At 41.3% G+C, this 26,272-nt stretch overlaps 2 protein-coding genes across 2 annotated transcripts in view; one reads left to right on the top strand and one right to left on the bottom strand.

Annotated features, from left to right (window-relative positions):
• Nucleotides 1-16,508, bottom strand: part of ASPN (asporin) — a 40,518-nt gene extending 24,010 nt beyond the window's left edge. The window contains exons 1-2 of the mRNA XM_075005816.1: nucleotides 16,407-16,508; nucleotides 9,193-9,458 (exon numbers count right to left, since the gene is read on the bottom strand). Of these exons, the coding sequence (XP_074861917.1) occupies nucleotides 9,193-9,433 (241 nt within the window). The 5' untranslated portion in view covers nucleotides 9,434-9,458; nucleotides 16,407-16,508. The remainder of the gene's footprint in view (nucleotides 1-9,192; nucleotides 9,459-16,406) is intronic.
• The window catches only part of CENPP (centromere protein P), a 308,478-nt gene that overhangs the window by 158,878 nt on the left and 123,328 nt on the right, over nucleotides 1-26,272 (top strand). The window lies entirely within an intron of this gene.

The raw sequence follows: 26,272 nt of genomic DNA, 5'->3' as shown, positions 1-26,272 counted from the left end.
TTCCCATCTGCCTTCAAAGTAGGCGGGATCCTTTCGAAAAGGCATCTTTTAAAAAGTGGAAGTCAAATCCTAGTGATCAAAATAGAAAGGAACATAAACACTGCCAAATTAAATGTAAAATGTAATAAGAAAAGCCAAGAAAGGTTTTGAGGAACAGTTAGCCATAAATTCAAAAAACAATAGTAAAGTGTGTTTTAAGTACATTAGAAGCAGGAAGCCTGCTAAAAAAGCAGTGAGGCCCCTGGATGATAGAGACACAAAAGGAGCAATCAAGGAAGATAATGCCATTGAGGAAAAACTAAATGATTTCTTTGCTTCAGTCTTCACGGCTGAGGATGTGAGAGAGATTCCCAGATCTGAGCCGTCCTTTATGGGTGACAAGTCTGAGGAACTTTCCCAGATTGAAGTATCATTAGAGGAGGTTTTGGAACTAATTGATGGGCTAAACAGTCACAATTCTCCAGGACCGGATGGTATCCACCCAAGGGTTCTGAAAGAACTGAAATGTGAAATTGCGGAACTATTAACACTGGTTTGTAATCTATCCTTTAAATCAGCTTTGGTACCCAATGATTGGAAGACAGCTAATATAACACCAATATTTAAAAAGAGCTCTAAAGGAGACCCTAGCAATTATAGATCGGTAAGCCTAACGTCAGTACCGGGCAAATTAGTAGAAACAATAGTAAAGAATAAAATTGTCAGACACGTAGAGGAACATGATTTGTTGAGCAAAAGTCAACATGGTTTCTGTAAAGGGAAGTCATGTCTTACTAATCTATTAGAGTTCTCTAAAGGGGTTAACAAGCATTCAGACAGGGGGATCCAGTAGACATAGTATACTTAGATTTCCAGAAAGCCTTTGACATGGTCCCTCACCAAAGGCTCTTATGTAAATTAGGTGGTCATGGGATAGGAGGAAAGATCCTTTCATGGATTGGAAACTGGTTAAAAGACAGGAAACAAAGGGTAGGAATAAATGGTAAATTTTCACAATGGAAGGGGGTAACTAGTGGCGTTCCCCAAGGGTCAGTCCTGGGACCAATCTTGTTCAACTTATTCGTCAATGATCTAGAGAAAGGGGTAAGCAGTGAGGTGGCGAAGTTTGCGGATGACACCAAATTGTTCAGGATAGGCAAAACTAAAGCAGACTGTGAAGAACTTCAAAAAGATCTCAGCAAACTGAGTGATTGGGCAGCAAAATGGCAAATGAAATTTAATGTGGGTAAGTGTAAGGTAATGCACATTGGGAAAAATAACCCTAATTATACATACAATATGATGGGGGCAAATTTAGCTGCAACAGATCAGGAAAGGGATCTTGGGATTATAGTGGATAGTTCTCTGAAAACATCCATGCGGTGTGCAGTGGTAGTCAATAAAGCAAATAGGATGTTAGGAATAATTAAAAAAGGGATAGAAGATAAGACAAAGAATATCTTACTTCCCCTATATAAAACTATGGTACGCCCACATCTTGAGTACTGCGTACAGATGTGGTCTCCTCACCTCAAAAAAGACATATTGGCATTAGAAAAGGTTCAGAAAAGGGCAACTAAAATGATTAAGTGTTTGGAACGGGTCCCATATGAGGAGAGGCTAGAGAAACTGGGACTTTTCAGTCTAGAAAAGAGGAGACTGAGGGGCGATATGATAGAGGTATATAAAATCACGAATGGTGTGGAGAAAGTGAATACAGAAAAGTTATTCACTTGTTCCCATAATATAAGAACTAGAGGACACCAAGGCTACGTCTACACGTGCAGCCAACATCGAAATAGTCTATTTCGATGAATAACGTCTACACGTCCTCCAGGGCCGGCAACGTCGATGTTCAACTTCGACGTTGCTCAGCCCAACATCGAAATAGGCGCAGCGAGGGAACGTCTACACGTCAAAGCAGCACACATCGAAATAGGGATGCCAGGCACAGCTGCAGACAGGGTCACAGGGCGGACTCAACAGCCAGCCGCTCCCTTAAAGGGCCCCTCCCAGACACAGTTGCACTAAACAACACAAGATACACAGAGCTGACAACTGGTTGCAGACCCTGTGCCTGCAGCATAGATCCCCAGCTGCCGCAGAAGCAGCCAGAAGCCCTGGGCTAAGGGCTGATGCCCACGGTGACCATTGAGCCCCGCAGGGGCTGGAGAGAGAGCATCTCTCAACCCCCCAGCTGATGGCCGCCATGGAGGACCCAGCAATTTCGACGTTGCGGGATGCGGATCGTCTACACGGTCCCTACTTCGACGTTGAACGTCGAAGTAGGGTGCTATTCCTATCTCCTCATGAGGTTAGCGACTTCGACGTCTCGCCGCCTAACGTCGAAGTTAACTTCGAAATAGCGCCCGACACGTGTAGACGCGACGGGCGCTATTTCGAAGTTGGTGCCGCTACTTCGAAGTAGCGTGCACGTGTAGACGCAGCTCAAATGAAATTAATGGGTAGCAGGTTCAAAACTAATGAACGAAAGTTTTTCTTCACACAGTGCACAGTCAACCTGTGGAACTCCTTACCAGAGGACGCTGTGAAGGCCAGGACTCTAACAGAGTTTAAAAAAGAGCTCGATAAATATTTGGAGGTTAGGTCCATAGATGGCTATTAGCAAGTGGTAAGGTATAGTGCCTAGCCTTTTGTCGAAGGCGGGAGATGGATGGCAGGAGACAAATTGCTTGATCATTGTCTTCGGTTCACCTCCTCTGGGGCACCAGGCATTGGCTACTGTTGGCAGATAGGATACTGGGCTAGATGGACCTTTGGTCAGACGCAGTATGGCCGTTCTTATGTTTTATGTTCCCTCACAGCTGTGAGGCCCTGGAGGCAACTGACCTCTTTGCCCGCCGACCCCCCACCCCCCTGTCAGCAGATCTGTGCCAGGGAGGCCCAATCAGCCATTAAGCAGCAAATGAGAGGAGAGCATTTATTATAGGGAGGTTTGCCTGAGTGGAGCAGGCAGCTGGCATTAGCAAAGACTGGTGGGAGGCAGTCAGTTATCACTTTCTGTTCAGTGGAAATGCAAGGCGGGAACCCAGGGAAAGAGTAGGACCCAGGGGCATACCCTGAAGGGAGCAGGATGGAGAAAAAGATTCAGATAAGGAAGCAGCCCAGGGAGTAAACACAAAATTAGGGATTGAACAGATCTTGGCTACCTGTTGTAGGGTCCCTGAGCTGTAAATTGGATTTGAGGTTTGGGCCAGGTTCATCTACCAGACACTGAGGGACTGGCACCACGGGACAGTGAAAGGGAAGACTACCTGAGACTGTTAGTTTGGTAGACCCCCAGAAGGGGGAGCCATATAGCAACCTGGTTGGGGGGCCATATCATACAGAGGAGTCAGTAGTTCCTGGAAGGAGAGAGGGGGGCAGGAGGAGAAAGAAACAGAGTGATGGGGAGTGACCACTAAAAGAGGTGTCAGCCTCACAGAGCTAATCCCCAGAACTTCCAGGAAGCTGGGTCATCCCACAGTGAGTAGTGCACACAGTGACAACCTCAGTAATATTTCTACATTCTGCTGATTTCTGACATACTAACATATATTTCTTTGGCTCTCATTTAAATATTTGTGTGAATTCTTTCACAGAATATTAACAACTTTTATAAAAACTAAGCATGTGCCTGGTCCTATATTAGGTCCCATTGTAGCAAATATTTAAATATGTGCTCAGCTATAAGGGTTATTCAAGCTCTTAAGATGATTCATGTGCAGTTGCCTTTCTGAACTGGGACCTAAGAGCTGAGGAAGTATGGATTGGATACAAGGACTATATAAGATGGATAGAAAGCTGGCTTGATGGTTGGACCCAACGGGTAGTGGTCGGTGGCTCAGTATCTGGATGGCATTTGGTTTCAAGTGGAGTGCCCCAAGGCTCAGTTCTGGGATCAGTGTTGTTCAACATCCTTAATAATGACCTGGGTGAGAGGATGGATTGCACCCTCAGCATGTTTGCGGATGACGCTAAGCTAGTGGGACAGGTAGATACATTGGAGGGTACAGAACATATTCTCTAGTCAACATATCAGATGTTACAATAAGAGAACATGATCTGGAAATGTGCACACATTTCTGGTTCTAGAATTTTAGAAATTCTTGCTTTGGTACTTTCATTGAATTCACAATCAGAATTCAGTTATATAAAGATATTATGAACTATTCTGTATTTTTAAAAAAATTACTTAGAGTTCTTGAAATGCTGTCTGAAATAATTATTTTTATTAACATAGCACCTCAGGTACGTAGTAATGAACTGAGCTGTTGTGCCAAGATCTGTTTATACACAGAACAAAAAGACAAATATTGACCCAAACTTGTTTACAATCTAAATATACAACAAGCGACAACAGATGGAGACAGTCTGACTGGCAAATACGAGAAAACAACAATGCATACCATTTCCCTCTTTGCCCATCCCCCCTCCCTTTTTTTTTTTTTTTAAAGCATCAAGGCAAAGGAGCATTGAGAGAAATCTTGAAAGTGTATTATAAGTAGGGATGTGAAAGGTTAACCAGTAAGCATCACCCTTAATGGATCATGCTTACCAGTTCCGGTTGACTGATAGGGGCTAGAGCAGCTCCCCTTCCACTATGGGCAGGTGGCTGCTCCAACCCTGTGGAGTCAGCTGTCTACTGTGGCTGCCATAGGCGGCTGGAGCAGCCGCTGTCTGCAGCAAGCCCAGGAGCGTCAGTAACCCTGAGCTGCCCCTGTCAACAGTGCGCATGGGTGCGTCACAGGCAGGGGCTGCTCCACCCCAGCTGAAGGGGAAGGGGGAGCTGCTTCAGCCCGGACAGACTGACGCTGTCCTCCCTCCCAACCCCCATTTACTTCCCCTTTAACCAATTAACTGGTTGAACATCGCATTTAACTGGTTAACCAATTAAACGGTATGACATCCCTAATTATGAGGTAACTTTGGTGTTTATGGTGAGCTTCTCCCAAGCATGAAGGACAGAAGGGAAGAATTCATCAAGGTGCTTGCCCGAAAATTTAACAAACGAGCAATCTGAGGTGAGAGTGGTCATCTCAATAGTACAAGAGGCATAAGAGTGGCTCTGAATGGTTTTTAAAGTGAAAAAACTTGCTTACATTTGATGCGATAGTGGAGAGATACAGAAAAGAGGATGGCAAGGTTAAAGGAAAGGGCTAAAAATGTTTGAAGGAGTATTTTGAACAGATATGAATGGGGCAAGTTTAAGTTTTGAGGAAAGGCTGCAGTAATGAAAGATCAGGATGATGAGAATCTGGGCCAGATTTTTAGCTGTGTTCATGGATAAAAAAAGCTGAAAGATCATCTAGACTATGACTAAATTTTTCTGTGAGGACCTGGAGAGAGGTCTGAGTAGAAGAGGACACTGAGGTTCTGGGCCTGACTGACAGGTAGGGCGGTGATTTAGAAAGATGTTAGTGGAAAGGATATGTGGGAGAAGATTAAGAGACAGCTAAACATCTAACAATAATCAAATGAAACACCACTTTTGGTGAGTGAGAGAAATGAATCAGGGCTGCAGACTGAACGAAGACAGGAAGGCAAAGATACATGCAGCTATGAGGTCAGGTGGGTTATCAATATGAGAGTGGAAGTCACCATGGCTCAGGCAATAGGGAAAAGAGAGAGCGGGGCTCAGAGAGGAAGGCTGATGGGGAGAAGTTGGTTGCATAGTAGATGACAGCAATATAGAGGGAAAGAGAGGGAGAGGAGAATCGGATACAGTTCTGTTCATGAATAGAAGGAATGGAGCAAAGGAGGAGGAAGCAAAGATTACTGCCATCCACAACTGCATCATATCTCATTGTGTTCTCCCCCACCCCGGCAGCTCTTGGCTCTCGCAGTGCCCTGAATCCCTTTGTATGCATCTGCAACTGACGCCCATTATGGAGGCCTTTCCTCTAATTCCCCATGCTTGATCCGACTAAAAGGAATTGGGGTTCTCTCCTATTACTGCCATATTTGTGTGTGGGCAGATTGTGATAGATCTGGTGGAAATTATATAGGGATGGGATATAAATGAAAAAAGATTGTGTTTAACCAGGATTGTGTTTAATCAGTGTCACACATACAGAATGGGAAAGGACTGCCTAGGAATGAGTACAGCAGAAATGGATCTAGGGGTTATAGTGGACCACAAGCTAAATATGAGTCAAAAGTGTGATGCTGTTGCAAAAAAAGCAAACATGATTCTAGGATGCATTAACACGTGTTGTGAACAAGACACGAGAAGTCATTCTCCCACTCTACTCTGCGCTGGTTAGGCCTCAGCTGGAGTATTGTGTCCAGTTCTGGGCACCGCAGTTCAGGAAGGATGTGGAGAAGTTGGAGAGGGTCCAGAGGAGAGCAACGAGAATGATCAAAGGTCTAGAGAACATGACCTATGAAGAAAGGCTGAAAGAATTGGGCTTGTTTTGTTTGGAAAAGAGAAGATTGAGGGGAGACATGATAGCAGTTTTCAGGTATCTAAAAGGGTGTCATAAGGCAGAGGGAGGGAACTTGTTCTTCCTTGCCTCTGAGGATAGAACAAGAGGCAATGGACTTAAATTGCAGCAGGGGAGGTTCAGGTTGGACATTAGGAAAAAGTTCCTAACTGTCAGGGTGATCAAACACTGGAACGAATTGCCAAGGGAGGTGGTAGAATCTCCATCACTGGAGATATTTAAGAAGAGGTTAGATAGATGGCTTTCAGGGATGGTCTAGAAAGTGCTTGGTCCTGCCATGAGGGCAGGGGGCTGGACTCGATGGCCTCTCGAGGTCCCTTCCAGTCCTACTCTTCTATGATTCTATGACCCTCCTCTTCATATGGAGCAGGCTTGGCAGCACCCACCATACCTCCATAGTCAGGTGGTAAGTATACTAAGTTATTGTCTAGTCTTCTGTGGGCAGTATGCTTGCCAACTTCTTGAGCAGTGCTGGGAAGGAATTCTTCCCTTTCCCAGTATTCTTCTGAAGTAAGGTTAAAACAACCTACTGGCATCCTTGAATTATATAAAGCTTAACAACAAAGACTTATACAGATAGAGATTATGGTCATTAATTTTAGAAATGTTGATGCTTATGTACTGTGTTATGACTCTTACTGTGTTATTGATATATTTTCCTTTGGTCAAAATGTGATCATTATGGTTATGCTATTCAGCAGTGGTAAAGTCTTAACCTAGATAAATAGCTGATATTCTTTCCATACTGTTGCATTAAAATTTCCTTGTGGTTGATTTGTGCCCTCTTTGTCTCTTGTCATCCCTTTCTATTGTCATGTGATCTGCCACTCTCCAAATCACTGACATTCCTCTTACAGTTGGGGTGTTTGTTGAACTGGCCAAGAAGAGAACAAATCTTGATGGCTTGGCAGAGGAAGGAAAGCAACACTTGATGACTTGGGAGACTGGGCGGGTTAGCATGGTAGCTGACTCAGACCCCCTCTTTCCTGGTTGATAAAAGGACAGCTTGTTCTGAGACCCTCCCAGCTCCCCCCCTGCTTCAAGTGGTAAATATACCTACTTATTGGGTAATTTGCTGTGGATATTACGCTAGCCACCTTCTTGAGGCGGGTCTGTGACAGAATTTCCATTTCCACCATATCACCTAGGTGCAGTTGGTATTTTTTTGCCTTCTTCCCAGGTGATCTGTTCATACATAATATGATGGAGGGTAGGCCATATGTCACAGCTTATTATTTAAGTACGTAGTGGATGGTCAGTGCAGGTACTCCGTAAAAGAAGGCATATGTTAAGAGGTAAATGGCGTGGGGAAAAGACACGAGCTGAAGCACTCAGTAATTAAGCAAGATGCAGGTAGTTGGGGACTCGTGATTGGTATGTCATGGAGCCAAGCTCCCCACCCCACTGTAGTCCACTTTATCCCTCCTATGAGGGGGGTGCTTGGTAGGGCATGAGCTATGGATTTCCTGGACAGACCTAGATGGAAAGGGTAAGGAGTTGGTTTAACACCCCCACACTCCGCAGTAAGGTTTGTAAGGTCCTTGAAATGGATCAGCTTTAGGGATGTGTGGAAAGGTCAGGGAGCAAGTAAAGGCACTCCCCTGCCAGCTAATTATAGAAGAAATAAGGTATGTGGGGGGGCTACTGGCACTGGATGCTTTGTCTGTAGGGTAGTCCCAGACATATAAAAATAATAATAATGGTGTGTCCTGATTAAACCCGTATCAAATGTCTCCTGTCCTCCTTTCAGCATAGCCAGACAATTAAATATGTTTGTGATGTAGCGTTCTATGGGAGAGGGAGTAGGGATTTGTCTAACAACAAATACAAGACATTGCACATTTGTTAAAGATCATATTCTATCTTCATATACTTTGGCACAATTTCCATTGGAAAAAAGGGAATGTGTGTCCTTGGAAATTTTAGGAACATGAGTGCTTATGTTTTGTGGGCACTACTATCTCACTTAAATTGGTACTTATTTAATTATATTAGAATATAAGAATGGCCATACTGGGTCAGACCAAGGGTCCATCCAGCCCACCTGTGGCAGGTGCCCTAGAGGGGGTGGACTGAAGACAGCGATCAAGCGATATGTCACCTGCCATCCATCTCCAGCCTCTGACAATCAGAGTCCAGGGACACCATTCCTGCACTTGGCTAATAAAGTCATGGAGGTTAGGTCCATAAAATGTTATTTAGCTCTTTCTTAAATGCTGTTATAGTCCTAGCCTTCACAGTCTCCTCTGGCAAGGAGTTCCACAGGTTAACTGTGTGCTGAGTGAAGAAGAACTTTCTTTTATTAGTTTTAAACCTGCTACCCATTAAATATATTCCTTAAATGATCTCCTTTACAGATAGGAAATCAGATCTTTGTCTCAATAAACATACCATTTTACAACTAAGGAAATTATTTTATATAGTCTAAATTGCTTAGTAACTTTAGTTACATTGATAAAAGTCAACCCTCACACAAGGAAGCTGAACTGATTTTAGTTGCACCAGCTTTTTAAACTGGTGTAAACAAATTGGTATATGTTGTGTACGTGGAGAATGCCTCTGGGAGAGAACTTCATGTATGGCATCATTTATAAATCTGACTGAAAACATTTAGTACTAAAAAATTACTCGCCTTGAAAACTAACATGACTTTGTTCCTCAAAACAAGATTTGTTTAACAAGTTTGTGAAAGTGCAGAATTCACCTTCTTTAAAAATGTTCCAAAGAATTAAACCAATGAAAAACAGTCATGCAGATTCATTCTTACCAAGGTCGGAGCAGTGGACAACTCTCATATAACATTGACATCCAAAGGGGCATACTGGAAACATATCAAAAGGAATTTTTGTTGGACTTGGTCTTCTAGTTGGAAATAGAGAGTTATCATTTTCGTCTTCCATATCTTCCATATCCTGCAGCATAATGTGCTTTAGTGTAAAGGGTGAAGGGCCAATGAAGTGTTTAGCAGAACACAAACCCAAGAAGAGAAGGAACAGGTACGCTTTCATGTCTTCTTACAGAGAATAACTAATCCTGGGGGTGAAAGAACAAAATATAACCAAAGTCAGAGAATGCAGAAATGCAAATAACTTCATATTTCTAGCTGAATTCATCTCTTGTTGTTGTCTGTAGCCAAAAATGATTCTTGCAAAAATATGGATGAAGTTGACGCAAGAGTTATGGAGTTTGAGCTGATAATGCACTGAAATAGGTTCCAAGGTGTACTACAGTGGGCTTGAGACTTATGAGACACCTGATGGGTGTGAATTTTTTTTAATAGCAAAACTTGTTATGTTTTAAAGATATGATCCCAATGTATTAACCCTCTGATGGTCATTAGCATTAAATTGCAGTTTGTTTTAAAACAGCCTTTTTTGTTCCATTTGCATCTAGAGGGAAGTATTTATCTAAGGTATAAAATGTAGCCATCAGAATATTCTCTGGTCATATGTTGAAATTTGAAGTGGAAAAAGGTCTATAGCTGAAAGTTCTCAAACCCAGGACCAACTTGCCTACTATCCGAGATATTCAGATCTACCCGTTCCTGTCAGAAACCCTGCACTTACTTAAATCATTTCAATAGCATACAGAGAGAGTTGATCTTTTATGTGACAAAGACGCAAACTGTAGAGTTCTGTGTTGTTTAAAATCAGAAACTTAATCTTTATATGTAAATTAACATTAAGCCAAATCACATCACTGGGAACAGAAGTAATATTTTAATTAGTGTTACACGAGTACCTACAGGCCTCATTGGTCTGGAGCCCAACATGTACACGAACAACAAGAAGTCCTGTGGCACCTTATAGACTAACTGATATTTTGGAGCATAAGCTTTCGTGGGCAAAGACCCACTTCGTCTGACAAAGTGGGTCTTTGCCCATGAAAGCTTATGCTCCAAAATATCTGTTAGTCTACAAGGTGCAACAGGACTTCTTTTTGTTTTTGAAGATACAGACTAACATGGCTACCCCTCTGATACTTGTCTACAGTTACTGTCTGCTCATAAAAGCTTACAATATAAGTAGATAAGTCTTATGGTTGCAACAGCATCCGATACTATCTCCAACTTCTGGATGTCTTTCCAATGCAGTCCCTTCTAGTAATACAGTGCGGAGGTCCCAAAGATGCAGAACATTTGGGCTATATTCACATGAGAGGAATGATCAGACATTTGTAATTTTGAAAGATTTTTATGCTAATTCTGACATTTACAAGTCCAGAAATACATCCCAATTTCAGACCATCTCAATAAAATAAGTATTTTTCACTGCAAAAGCAAGGACAGATGCTAGATCACCATGGCTACGTCTACACGTGAAGCCAACATCGAAATACGCTATTTCGATGAATAACGTCTACACGTCCTCCAGGGCTGGCAACGTCGATGTTCAACTTCGACGTTGCGCGGCACCACATCGAAATAGGCGCTGCGAGGGTACGTCTACACGCCAAAGTAGCACACATCGAAATAAGGGTGCCAGGCACAGCTGCAGACAGGGTCACAGGGCGGACTCAACAGCCAGCCGCTCCCTTAAAGGGCCCCTCCCAGACACAGTTGCACTAAACAACACAAGATACACAGAGCTGACAACTGGTTGCAGACCCTGTGCCTGCAGCATAGATCCCCAGCTGCCACAGAAGCAGCCAGAAGCCCTGGACTAAGGGCTGATGCCCACGGTGACCATAGAGCCCCGCAGGGGCTGGAGAGAGAGCATCTCTCAACCCCCCAGCTGATGGCCGCCATGGAGGACCCAGCAAGTTCGACGTTGCGGGACGCGGATCGTCTACACAGTCCCTACTTCGACGTTGAACGTCGAAGTAGGGCGCTATTCCGATCCCCTCATGAGGTTAGCGACTTCGACGTCTCACCGCCTAACGTCGAAGTTAACTTCGAAATAGCGCCCGACGCGTGTAGCCGCGACGGGCGCTATTTCGAAGTTGGTGCCGGTACTTCGAAGTAGTGTGCACGTGTAGACACAGCTCATATGTGCAAGAGTATCTGATTTTTGGGTTTATCTTCTGTCATATTGCTCTCATCCACTCCCCTTGATTAACCTTGGGGAAAACAGGGAGTTTGCACAATTCAGGCCTGAGGTTTGAATCTTCTGTGAATTAATGCCAATGCAATCCAGATTTTTTTAACATTTTCCCCATTTTTGTGCACACCATATAAATTAAATTGAACACATGGTGTGATCAAACTGAAGCCTGTGAAATTGCCACTAAGCCTGATGAGCAATTGTCCATCAATATCTTTCACAATTCTATTTAAGATAACATTGGAACTACTGAATTGTCCCAGTTAGAAAATGAAAGCAAGTAATCAAAACATTGTGGCCAGTAACAAGGACTGAACACAGCTCTAAAAGAATTGGCCTGGACACCTAGCCTTTCTCCAAGACTAGAAGAAAGTAATCAACCATAGAAACAAATGCAGTATCATTTCCATGCCCAGGTGCAAAACCATACTGACATGGGTCAGAGAAATTACAGAGTTCCAGTTTGTTTCTGTACAGCTTTTTTATTAACCTGCCCATAAACAATAATTGTCAAGGTTGTCGCTGTCCATGTGATTTTCTGAGAGTGTCTAAACTGCTTTCCCAAAAAAAACCCTTAATCAATAGCCAACAGCAGGTCCAAAATCCCTTGTAAGTATTTCTTAAGAACAAGGGAAATGGTTCCATCTGCTAGATACAGTAAACATCCTTTAATCCAGCCTCTGATGGTCTGGAAATCCTGATGGTCCAGCATCCCCTGAGATACACATACCTCAAAATTCACATTAGTCGGGGGGCTTGGGGCCATGGGAGTGGAGCAGGGGGGTTAAGCCTGGGGTAGATTAGGGCTGCAGGGGGACTGGGGGGTGGAGTTGAGCCGGGGCGTGCGGGGGTTGGGCCCACGGCGTGTGGGGAAGGTGAAACTGCAGGAGCAGAGGGGTGGTGAAGCTGGAGACGCACAGGAGTGCAAAAGCTGCAGGAGTGCAGGGGTGAAGATGCTGAGAAGCCTGGGGGTGGCAAAGAAGCTGTAGGAGCATGGGGTGGAGAAGAAGCTGGGAACACGCAGGAGTGGTGATCTGCAGCTGGGCTCAGGTGTGGTGAGCTGCAACGGGGGTTTGAACTAGGGCGTGGGGGTTATGGTGACATCCAATAGTCCAGAAAATTTGGTAATCCAGCACCTGTCTCATCCCGGAGGTGCCGAATTAAAAGAATTTTACTGTATGTGGCTGAACCTGCTGCAGCATATTGGAAATCTTGTGAGCAAAACTGGCAAAAATTAGACACTATGTTAGGAATATAGGAATTGTCAGGAGCTTAAAAGTTGCCCCAGACTGTGTACATCAGGTGTCAGCAACCTTTCTGAGGCAGTGTCGAAATTTGACCATTTTACCTGGTCCGATACCTTTTAAAGTCACTAATAGCCCTACTTACAAGAAATTTGTTAGTAAATAAATAAAGATGCAGAGCTTTAATGTTTAGGTTGGTAGCATTAGCTCTTCTTTTGTTAATCTACAGATGGCATGGGTTTGAGTAAGCTCCTGTTTGCATGGGGAAAGAGGGGTGGGGCTGCTTTCCCACCTCAAGTGCAGATGAAAATCAGTTTTAGTACCACTCTTGGCACTCATGCCAGGCGTTGCTGACCCCTGGTATGCATTATCAGATGCTTCATAGTAGACAATTATGGAGTATGAGATAATTTGGTTTGTCCCCTTCTTATGTGGATTAGTTTCCACAGATGTGGCCATTCTTCTTAGAATCTAGTCAGCTATAGTCATGGAGTCAACACAGTGAAGAAAAAGCAAAAGTTCTTTGCAAATAGAAACTGTCTGGTTTAATCAGCCACCTAGAATCGTTTTTGCAGTTCAAGGCTTTATAGATGGTACAGTGGAGGTGAAGAAATTGCTTTTCTCTGTTTTCTCTGCCGTGGCACAGAATTTCAAAAACTCTCTGCTGTAAGGTTAGGGTATGTGTCCACTGTGCAGAAGATTGACCTGGGCGGGTTTGATCTTCTGAGGTTCAGTTTTACGTGCCTTGTTAGGGAAATGCAAAATCGAACTCTCATGGGTTGACCAAGGAGTAAGGAAGGTCAATGGGAGAGTTTCTCCTTTTGACCTCCCTCTACGAGGATGGCCAGGTAAATTGATTGTAGATAAGTCAATTCTAGTTACGCAATTGTCGTAGCTAGAATTGTGTATCTCCGATTGACTTTAATGTTTAGGTAGACCTGGCCTCAGACTGAGAGTATGATATTCACCACTCAGTCATGCAAAGTGACTTCTGTCATTTTATAGTTCTAGCTATAGGAAAGGGAATGCACTTGCTTTATATATGCGTGTTGCTCTGGCCTATGTGAAGTTTCAGTTTTCTGTTTTTGTTCTTTTTGATTTACCTTTTTGCATATTGGGCTTGTTGTTCTTAACACTGTTGAAACTGTGGGTAAGCGTTATATTAGTTGTACTGGAGGTCACTTCATAAATCCCAGAGAATATAAAAATTATTATGCTATAAAGTAAGGTGTATCAGGAGCACCCATTCTTTTTCTCCCTTTGAAATGAATATACCACTGACAGAAATGGTCAGCCCAATGTGTCCAGAAATGGTCAAATATATTCCATTTGAAATTTCAAATGTTTTTGTGTTTAAATGTGTAGAACCTTTCCTGCAAAGGCTCTGATTCCTTAGTTCAATTCAAACTTCTTTACTAACTCTTGTGTCTACTTAAACTCAAAGGGCAATAGAATAAAAAATCTAGTAGATTAATATAGATGCTCCAAGTGTTTAAATCCAGTCATTTTATGAAATATTTAAATATGTAAAACAAAAAAAAAAAGTAAAGTAGTACTTTAAATACTAACAAAATAATTTATTAAGTGAGCTTTCGTGGGACAGACCCACTTCTTCAGACCATAGCTGTACCAGAACAGACTCAATATTTAAGGCATAGAGAACCAAAAATAGTAATCTATTCTCTATGCCTTAAATATTGAATCTGTTCTGCTATGGCTGTGGTCTGAAGAGGTGGGTCTGTCCCATGAAAACTCACCTAATAAATTATTTTGTTAGCCTTTAAAGTGCTATTTTACTGGTTTTTTGTTTTGATAGAATATAGACTAGCACGGCTTTCTCTCTGTTACTTAAATATGTAAGTATGTGATAAAGTATGTGAAATGGGTTACTGTTGTCAAGACAATGCATACTCTTAGATCTTCTCATACTTACTATCTGACCAGAACACTGAGGAGGAGATTACACCGAGATACAGCATGGGTGAGAAACAGCAAGAAGCATGTCTTCTATTTGCACCATCTGCATAAAGTCCCTATGCTTCCCTGACTTTAAATAGTGTTCCTTCACAACTCTGCCAGGAGCACAATCCAATCCTAATTTGTGGGAAGTAGAGGGGGCTGTGTACTCTAGCACTGGGCAGCAAGCTGATTGGATGCAGAAAGCATGCTTAGTGCTTAGACACACTGCGGTAGTAGTGTTTTCCTTGTGCACCCTGAAGGTCCAGAAGATAATGTCACTGCAAACTCTCTTTGGGACACAGTTGAGCCTCTATGATTTGGAATTAAAAAGCCTGCCTGTTTTCTCTCAAACCTCAGATTCCCAAATAACATACAGAAAAGATTAACTCTTTTATGCATTTGGTATTGTGATACAGTACTTGGTATTTCAAGATTATTACATAAAAGTTGTTATAACCTCAATGTCATTTTAATGTGACTACGGATGTAGTAAAACTTGGATTAGAAGTTTCTGTGTATCAGTTCAGTAACTTCATTATATGAAAATAATAAATGGGCATTATAAGAGAAAATATAATAAATGAGTTTGAGAGCACAAAGATTATTTAAATGCCATAGTGAAAATGCAGAAGTTTAAAGAAAAACATTGACAATTTCTATTGCTGGATTCTAGAAGCAGAAAACTGCAGCATGTGATAATTGTTTTCTTATCGATCATGACACTGGATGAGCGAAGAGTAGACAAGACTTAGTCTGTTTATGAGCCATATTTAGAAAGAGATGCTGTTACAAGTAATTTGATGAAGGGAGGCAAGTTTCCTAGAGCATTGTTTCTGCAAAGGAACTGTTTAAATGAGCCAGGAATGAAACATTGGTTTTGTTTGCAGACTGGCAGGGAAAATCTGTTTGTTCATTAGTATCACAAATAATTGCTCTGCGCAGAGCTTTTGTCCAAAGAAATCCAAGAATAAGAGTTCTTTTGACCAGTATAGTTAAAAATAGTTTGGCTTCCATTAATCATTTTTTTCTTCCCAAAAATAAATGGTTTTATAATTACCTCTTTGTGTTTCTTTGGACTAATGCCGAAGAAAAATTAAATCAATCAACGTTGTTAATAAGGACATCTAAGAAACTAAAGCATGGTCTTAAAGATAGTGCAACTGTGAGACTGCAGCCTTAAACTAAATAACTAAGATACTATTTTTCATTTATTGATTTTGCACAGAGTCTAGTTTACTGGTACCTTAAAAATTAAATGAGCGTTCATCTATGAGCACTTAGACTATTTTCACTTAAGACATATGTCTTTTTCACTTTGTTTTTAAATATTTTTCTCTTATACTTGTTCAAATAAAATTATTAAAATTACTTTTAGAAATATATTCTTAAAAGAAATTATTATAGAATGGTGCTGTGCATAGGTTAAAATAACAAGAAGGTTTTATCTTATATTATTTTAGATATGCAGGTGACAATAAACTGCTTCTCTTCTTTTTATAAGTTTGATTAATGTTTGTTAATCCAGCTGGAGCACTATTGATTTTACTCTGATTTTAAAATTTCAGCAAGTGTAAAAATATTTAAACTTCAAAGTATATTTTGAAAAATATTTTTACTTTCTAAATCATTTAGTGCTACAAAGTAAATAACAGCATTATCTTCCTACAGTGATTGAAAATATATTGCTTAACTCATACTGCTGTTTAAATATGAATAGATAGATAAATTCAACCTACCTGGTAGAGGTGGCAGTTCTTCCAAAAGCAGTGATAATCCTCCTAACAGGTTTATTTCCAGTTTTTTTTCTGTTTAAGAAAAGATGAACAAACTTGTGTTGAGTGCTGTGAAATGGAGAGTGGGCATTGCAAGGAAAAATTCCACTTGAAAATGTCTCCGATCTGCCTGGCACCCTGGATGATACTTAAGTAAACTGCTTCTACAGATTAGCCCATCTTAGTACTGAAGAAATGCATTAAGGAGACTTGTTATTACTCATATGGTTTTCATCACTGCTTGCATCACAGCCAAAACTTCTAGCTTAATTCTAGACATCAAGTAGCAGACTTGGTTAAGTCTGAAGTTTAAGAATGGATGGCACCTGGCCATTGGAAGTACAGTGAAGTCCATTCAAATCCATTTCAGATATGAGAACAAAGTTTTTAGAAATAATTTTTCAGTTTATCATTCCTTATAAAGTGTGATATTTAGCAGATTGTGAACACTTGCTTTCTGAATGGATAAACGGCGATTATGATCAGCAGATTATCAAACCTGTTCAAAGAATAAAGCTGTAAAATTAATATACTGCTTATCCTTTTATGTAGTTGTGTATAGATAAGATATTTCACTTAAAGTAAATACCTAGTGTCCAGCCAAGTACATACCAGACTTTTGTTGCTTAAAAAGCCTACATTGTTACAGTAATCCTCCAAGATAATCACATTCTAAATGTGTGTATTTTGCGTTTATGCGAGAGGAGTTGTGGGGGGATCAGTGCCCTGGGGGGGTGGGGCAGGGAGACCCCACGGCTGGAAGCTGGCTGGGCAGTGCCCTGCTGTCAGAGCCTGCCATGGGGTCCTTGGCTTGGGGGCGGGGGGCGCGGCTGGGGGCTGGTGAGGAGACTGGCAGCCCCGCATCCGTAAGCAGGCAGAGCCAGGTGTAGGGTCCCTGGCCTAGGGGAGGGGAGACCCTCAGCCCCGTGGCTGGAGCAGAGCCTGGTTCCCAGCTCATCTGTGCTGACCAGGCATGAGCAAGCTGTGGGGAGACAGGAATGCAATCCCTTTATAACCTGAGGGTTTACTGTACATTAAATGAGAGGAGCAATGCTTTATAATTCTTTTTTGAGTAAAGTTCATGGATGATGATTATTAACAGGATTATTGGAATAAATCCCAATTTTAGGCATTAGACTTATGCAATATTTTATAATCGTGATTAGAACTATAAGTTTAAGCTAGGCCTGTGAAAAATAGAAATGGTTTACGTTATTCGTATTTCAGCATCCATGCCACTATAATTAGAAATAGGGTTATATGCTGCTTATCTTTAACAGATTGCCTATTTAAGGTGATGTAACACTCATGTGAGTTGGCTATATTGCAGTTTGCATAGTCAGTTAAATTAATGGCTGATGTGTCTAGGTTTAGGACAAATTTAGGATTTTCATATCTGCAGTTTTATAAATATGCCATTATTACTGTAAATAGCCTTTTAAATGTTACAGCTCTTATAATCTTGCAGGAGAAATAAAAGATTAAAAACTCTCTCATTCCTTCCATCCTGATAAAATGTTTGGGTGGCAGGGAATTATAAATTCATGCTGGTGATATGTCAGTAAAATTACAGATTTGTCTGAAAAAAATGAGTAACACTACTTTGTATTTTAATAGGGAAAAGAAGCTGAAAGGCTACAGTAACATTTCCAGTACAGATTGAACCTCTCTAATCAGGAACTCTCTCATCCAGCAAACTCCGTAATCCATCATGATTTTAGTTAGCCACATGACCATGGGTGTGGTCAGGCTTCCCGTGGCCCCATAAAATTTGCTTATAGCCACCGGTCCTGGCTAGTAGTAGTCTGTGCTGTTATGTAGCTTTAATGTATCCCTAAGGATATGTCCACATTGGAAACATCTGTCGACGGAAGGTACCGTCGATGGAAAAAAATCGACAGAACCCCTGTCAACAAATTGCGTCTACACACAACGTGCTCTGTCAACAGACCTGCCAGACTGTACTTCCCTCTTGTGACAGAAAGGAGAATGGCAGCTCTGCAAAGAGGCCTTCCTGGCAACCAGAAGCCTTCTCTGTTGACAGAAGTATCTTACACTGCATGTCTGTCGACAGTACTCTGTTGTGAGATTGTTATGACTTGAATTTTTGAGGGATAATACTGTCGAGGCAAATGCAGAGTTCTGTTGAGACTCCATCGACAGAATGCTTTAAGTATGCAGACACTCCCCGAGTTATATCGACAGAAGGCCCCTTCTGTTGACAAAACTCTCTAGTGTAGACACAGCCTAAATGCCTTCTAGGAGCCCAATAAGCAGTGGAAGTGTTGGTAATGTGCTAGACAACGTTGACCTGTTGTCTCGCAAATTCTATCTTTTGGCATCGGTCAGGTCCTGAAGCTGCTGGATGAGAGAGATTCAACCTGTATAAAGTTACTGTACTAAAGAAAATAAGGCTTTTATTGCTTATTGCTTTGTTATTTTTTGTAGTTCCAGATTGACTACCTTTACCTTTCATTAACAAATTCGCACATGAAAAGTTCAGAGATGCTCTTTTTATCATTTCAGATACGTGTAGTAATAGATATCAAAATGCTATCAATATTAGAAGAAATTTCCTAAGAAAATGTTGCCTTCCTGTGTTTTAAAGAGTTTGTATACATTCATTTATGTGGAGAAATTTGGATAAAATTACTGTAATGAAGTCTATCTTGACCCTTTAATAGGAAAAGGGAATGTTCTGGCGATAGTAGTTGGATAGGATGAATGCAGTGGGGCCAAAAGCCACCACAGGCTCCAGCACAAGATGGGATGGGAGTCTGGCTCTGGTCCCAGGGAGGGAGAGTCAAAGGCAATCAGCCCTTAGTGCTACCTGGACTATGGCACTGACCTTCCCCCTGCCCCCCGCATACACACAGCCGTGCAGAGTGGCACTGTCATGCACTTCAAAGAGGCCCAGGAAAACTGCTCTCTTTGCCCCCCCAGACCCTCCTTCTTTAGGCCTGGATGAATGCAATTGCATATTTTTTCTTCCTTCGGTCATGGAGGGTTGGGCAGAGTGCTTCCAGTTGAAATCTTTTTAAAATTAGGAAGGGATTTAAATTTTAAAATAAAACATTTTATAACCACCTTTTCAGTCAGCTTCATAGCAGTGAGTAATAAAAACAGTGTATTGTAAGGGTTCAGTGGTTCCGAAGTACTTGGTAAATATAATTGATCCTGTTTACCTTGCACGTTATGTTTCAGACACAGTACATAAACTTTCTTTCTCTCCATGATCAACTAATCTCCCTGCTATTTATAAGGTTCAGTTTTTCTGACTAAACAAAATTGCTTTAAAAATATCACTTTTCTACTTGCTTGAAAACATCTGAATCAATTAACTATTTCCAAATCTTTACTTTACATATATTGAAGGAAGCAGCCTCAGTTCCAGTGGGCATCCTTTCATTTAGTACTGCAATTTAGAAATGTTGGCTCCTGTTTTACATTGTCTGACCATGCAGAAGTTCTAAAAAATAATGTTAAATGTTGATTTCCTGAGCCATACTTTAAAGAAAGTGTTACTTATTATTTTAACAGCAAGAATTGAAATCTTGAAGTGAAATGATTTTGATGCACTTTGTTACTGTATTAGTTAAAATATCCGGTTTCCAGACATGGAACTTCATTACATTGCTGAACATATATTTTATGAACAAGGATTTTTTTTAAATATCCTTGTGTAGAACTAGAGAGGTGGAAAAAAATAGCTCTGAAACTATTCTAATGACTGACATTAGGTTACATGCAAGAGACAGTGTAGACTAGAGGAGATGGCTCCTAGAAGTTTCCTTATAAAGATGATTTTTGTTAGATATTGCATGAAGTTGTAGTCCATAGTTTTAATCACAGGTAAGATTATCTGATTGGCTTATACTTCAGAATTAATTTATCATTTTCAGTTAATGACATAGCAGGCTGTTCATATAAATTTGGCATATCCTTAAAAACAAATGTTACTTTTATAAATACATTAACTTCTGATTGGATGAAACCTAAACCAAGATCAATAGTTAATGCAATCAGAAAACTGCTTTCTAGTACTGAGCAATTACATAATTGTAGCCATGGCATAGAAACTTGGTTGACCAAGGTTATTTGTTGTATAATAAAAATAACATTAGTGCTGTAGAATGTGGCCATGATAAATATTTTTTTCCTTTGGAGGTGACCATATTTGGTTACTGGATACATATAATTAGGAATAGGTTGTCATATGTCCTTAAAACCCTTCCAATATGTTTGAATTTTGTCTTTTTTCCAATGCTTGTGTGCATGTCTTAGTGGAAGACAAAATAAGTTTTCATTAATGACTATGTTTTATAAAAACAAAAAAGCAGTCAAGTAGCACTTTAAAGACTAACAAAATAATTTATAAGGTGAGCTTTCGTGGGATAGACCCACTTCTTCAGACCATAGCCATACCAGAACAGACTCAATATTTAAGGCATAGGTTCTCTACGGCTATGGTCTGGATATGTTCTGAAAAAGTGGGTCTGTCCCACGAAAGCTCACCTAATAAATTATTTTGTTAGTCTTTAAAGTGCTACTTGACTGACTTTTTTTTTTGTTTTGTTTTGATAGTATATCGACTAGCACGGCTCCCTCTCTTACTTTTTATAAAAGTGGTTTACTTGTAGATGATTAATACAACTTCGACTGTATACATTTTGGGCTCGTCTACACTAATCAGCCCGATCGGAGAATAGCAATGAGGTGCTGCGCTGCATATGCAGCACCTCCTTAGCATAATTCCCGCTACGCTAACTTTGAAGCGGCAGCAAGCAATGTAGCCACGGGCACTTCGAAGTACCTGCGCAACTTCAAAGTTCCCTTACTCCTAAATGCCCTGGTTAGTCTCCAAAGGGAATAAGGGAACTTTAGAGTTGCACGGGTACTTCGAAGTGCCTGTAGCTGCATTGCTTGCCGCTGCTTCAAAGTTAGCAACTTTGAAGTTTGCACAGTGGGAATTATGCTAATGAGGTGCTGCATATGCAGCACAGCACCTCATTGCTATTCTCTGAGTGGGCTGATTAGCATGCTCCCTTTGAAGGAGGGGGCTAGGGTAGATGAGTCCTCTCTGGTGGAGACTACCCAGGGCATTTAATACAATGACATATTCCTTTTTACTGAGAAGTCAGTACATGTTGAATGGAGTCACATGTTTTAGGTTTAAATGAAACAGCAATGATCTGACCCATTATAAGGACTCTTTTACATATTTTGATGTTTTATCTAACTTTTAACTTCTGCACCCCACCACCTCCACCCCCCACCATCCCTCTGCTCTTCTGATTTGCCAAACTTGATAACAATTTTTCTGATTTGTCAAGCTTGATAACAATTTTTGGACCTCTGTGCTTTATATGTTGAGTCTGTTCTGGTAAGGCTGTGATCTGAAGAAGTGGGTCTGTCCCATGGAAGCTCATCACCTACTAAATGATTTTGTTAGTCTTTAAACTGCTACGTGACTGCTTTGTTTTTTCAGAATTGTTTTACATTCTGACTTATAAACTAAAATATCTTAAACAAAAAATAAATGTGGACTCACTCCAGAGCCTGAAGCCTTTCCTCTCTTCCTTTAATTATCTACATGTTGAAACTAAATATGCATGATTAGTATTCTAAAATATGTGAGTGTATTGAGTTATATCATGTACGTAAGAGCTGTAAACTCAGGTATGCAGTAACATGTGCCCACATGATTTTCAGACATCGTTAACAACCAAAAGAAAAAAAGTCTTTAATTTTTGAGTGTTAATAAAAACTGATGATTTTGCAGAATGTGGTATACTGATTAGAAATGGAAGTCCAGAGGCCAATTTTCTTTTTTTTTTTTTCTCCCATTGACTTCCTCTGTGGGTTTAGGCAATCTACATTGAATACCCCAACTGTAAAATGTGGCTGTCTGTCTTTTAAATATGTGTTGACAACCTTTAGTTAAAGGCACTATATGCATGGTATCTTTATTATTACTGCTGCAGAAGGTATAGGATGGGCAGTAGCAAGTGCAGATTTTCAGCATTCCCTAACTATAACTTGGAGAGGCTAGATACAGAGATCAATTCTTACTCAGTTTCTCGTTAAGAGAATGTTTGTTGTAAATATTCCACCATAATGGACAGAGAACACAATCATGCTCACATAGGTATTAAAGGTCATGTCAAGATGGGCAACGATACACACTAAAGGAGTATAATTTGTCTGTATAGTCCCTGCTTGTGCACGCTAGTAGTTCCCTCGTGAACTGTTTGAAAAAGTGTTACATTAAAGTACAGATTATTGCACCTTACATATCATATCCCATTACCGTGCATTGTTGTAGCCTGTTGACAAGCCCTGAGTATCTACATCTTTTGACTTGGCCTGAAGTCAAACTACCAACTTAATTCTGAAAGGCTCCAGAACATGTTCCAAGCTATTGTATATTCCAGTTAGTAGATTGTAGGAAAAGCTTTCTGTTTTAAAAGACAGGTAACCCTGAATTTTCTTTTAACAAACAAAAAAGGGGTGGGGGGCAGCAGAAATGTAGCACTTTAAAGACTAATGAAATGATTTATTTGGTGATGAGCTTTCATGGGACAGACCCACTTATCTGATGAAGATAAGATGCCAGGTAGTTGACAGTGGAGCTACATACATGAGTCTTTGCTACAAAGTCATCTTGCTTTCAGTGCTAAGGACAATATGTAAACCTACTCTTTATTTGTATTGGCTTGGAAGTTTTAAGAAGAAAAATTTGTCCATCCAAGCCCTTAGATACTTCCATCTTTCATTGTAAAACAACAGTAAAATAGATCAGTGTTTGGTTAAAGTAATGTTAAAAACACTTCATCAAACTACAAGAGATGCTTAAATTCTTTGTTTGGTATCAACCAATTTTTGAGTTTTGTGGGGTGTGAGTTGGGAGTTATGTTTTCTTAATGTACGTTAATTTTTTTCCTGCTTTTAAAAATAAGTTGATGCATTAGAAGCTGACATTTCTAAACTTAAAATAGTTATGGTTCCTATTCCCTTTCTGCTGTTAAAATTACTTATTTTTTTGAAAGAGAAAAATAATTTGGCATTGTTGTAAAGATCTTTTATTGCAAATTGCATGTTTGTCGCTGACTTAATGAATTTTGTCAAACCTGTTATGTGTTTTTTGAAGAAGCAAAGTTTCCACGTTTTTCAGAAGGTGAGCTTGTAGCAGTTAGTAGGTTGACTTGTAGGGCATCTTCCACACCAAATGTGTGCTTATTATGGAAAAGTTTACATATAACTTCAGGAAATAGTAAAATACAGGAAGGAATTCTTACTAAACTAAGAAATTGCCTCAGTAAATTCATTGCCTGAACTCTGTTTTACAAAAAAAATTTGATCGTTCTCATTTAGGCACATGTTCTCAGATACAATAAAACAGGGCTTTTTTTCTGGCGGAACATGCGGAACAGCGTTCCACCACCTTTTTTTTTCCTCCCTTCCTGTCATTTTTAAAGGCATCTGGCCGGCTCTGAGATGCACATAGCTCTTTAAGGAGCCATTTGCGGCTCCCTTCCTGTGGCATGGAGGCGGAGTCAGGCCTTTGCAGTAGCTCAGCCTGTCTCTCTTTCCCACATGACAGCCTCCAGCCCTGTCACACCAGGACCATGGTGCCTAGCTGGGGTGCCTCTTCCAGCCCTAGCCTTGCTCGGGTGCATGGTGGGACTGGGGTGATGGGGGACTGGACCTGGGAGGGAGCTGGGGAGACAGCAGCTGGGGTGAGCCCAGAGCTGGGAGTGGTTTGTGCCCTGCATGGTGCAGGAGGGATGGTGGCAGTGGTGGTTCAGGCCCTGTGTGGGAGGGCTCCTCGGCCCCTGCGTGGGGTAATTTAGGCTCTACATGGGGGGACCAGCTCATACCTGATGTGGGGTGGCCTGTGCCCCTCATGGGGGCTCATTTGATGCTGCGCAGGTCTCAGGACCCACTGGGGCAGTTTGGGTCCTGCATGGGGCGGGGGGGGGTGCGGTTTGGGGCTTGAGTTCTGCCACCTTTTTTGTTAGAAAAAAAAGCACTGCAATAAAACAAATTATAAAATGCTTGGTTGTGGAGAACAAATGAAGAGGAGACCAGCTTAAGTGACAGAGTTCCATAACCATATTGTTTCTGGTTTGACAGCTGCTAGATGAATAAAAGAGCAATTAAATACTCTAAGATCCTGAGAAACTTAAAAGGTATTCCTAAATCTGCCTTGGATATGCGGGGAGGGGAATAGGATAATTTGCTTAAGTGTTTCACTGAATTTAGGACCTTAATCTTTATAGACAAATTCATTCCAACATACTCTTAGACAAATGCTGTATGTTCTTGTTTAAAAGGCAGCCATCTGTGTGCACCACTCCAGATTTTGGTGTATTCCTGCGCCTTTGTACAGAAATGTACAGCAATCCCGATACAAGTCATGTATTCATGGTGGCTGCCTCTCTCTCACATGCAACTTGGACTTCTTGTGTCTATTTAAACTGTCCCTGGCCTGAGACAGAGCTCCACAGTCCTTTTGGATTTAATTCAAAGACATTATTTGTTTAGTGAGTTTTAGTTGGTTCTGGTAGTTTTCATTTATTAGCTTATTCCCTATTTTTAAAAAAAAATCCCCTTCTTACCTAGTAGTTTAGTTAATTCTTGTCTGTGATAATTCTGGATTCACTAGGCTTTAAGTGACGCACTACATATAGGCTGTGTCTACACTACCTCTGTACTTCGAAGGGAGGATGGTAAGTAGGGTGTTGGGAGTTTATTAATGAAGTGCTGCAGTGCATATGCAGCACTTCATTAAGCAAATTCCCACCCCCGGCAACTTCGAAGTGCTGGCTCATATCTAGCCACGGCTAACCCACCGGTACTTCAAAGTTACCCAAGCACTTCAAAGTATCAGCAGGTTAGTCGCAGCTAGGTGTGAGCTGGCGCTTCGAGGTTGCCGTGGGGGAGAATTTGCTTAATGAAGTGTTGCATATTCAGCGCAGCACTTCATTAATAAACTCCCAACACCCTACTTACCATCCTCCCTTCGAAGTAGGGAGGTAGTGTAGACAAGCCCATAGAGAATCAATGCTCATGTTAGATGGACACACTCAGTATGTTTGCTGTCTGAATGAATCCCATCTTCCTCAGAAACGTGCCCACAGCAGACAAGCAAACAGTGGTCACTTTCAAGCCCATTCTCATTGATACCAACAACACTGTGGCTCAGCCCGCTACGATGCTACAGGAACGATGCTCCAGGAACCTTTGGTACTACCTGGAAGGCAACCACCACCAGCAACGAGCACTCTGGTTCAAAAGCTAACAGCTGAAGGTAATTTGCCTTCCCCAGGATGCTGTTGGTACCTCCTGAGGACAAGGCATTAAGAACTGCTCCAGTCTCAGCACTGCAGACCAAGTCTGCTAATGCCAGGGTGCTAACAGCAGCTGGAGCTATCCAGCACACTGCACTGACAGTGAAACCACCACCAAGCCCTGCGGTACGAATGCTATTAATGCCATGCCATTTCTTGTACCACAAGGATTTGTTGATCTTCTCAACTCTACACTGATGTCTCACGAAGGCCAACAGTACTGCACCAAAATCTATTTCCTGTTGAATTGCAGTTCTACAATGATGAAGATGACTAGTTAGAAGAGGAATTCTCTTACTGTTCTTTCCCCAGTTAGCACACTGGTTGTTACTAGACCTTTGAGATCTTTGTCCTCAAACAGGCATGCCATGCCTCTTTGGTATGGCCTCTCTTGGAAGGGACTGGTCACTGACCATATTGGAGTCCTTAGAAGTCATATAGATGACACCATAACAAACATCCTAACCCATGAATAGA

This window comes from Carettochelys insculpta, chromosome 11 (genome assembly GCF_033958435.1).
Source record: "Carettochelys insculpta isolate YL-2023 chromosome 11, ASM3395843v1, whole genome shotgun sequence".
NCBI lineage: Eukaryota > Metazoa > Chordata > Testudines > Carettochelyidae > Carettochelys > Carettochelys insculpta.
This window is presented reverse-complemented; position numbering and strand designations above follow the sequence as displayed.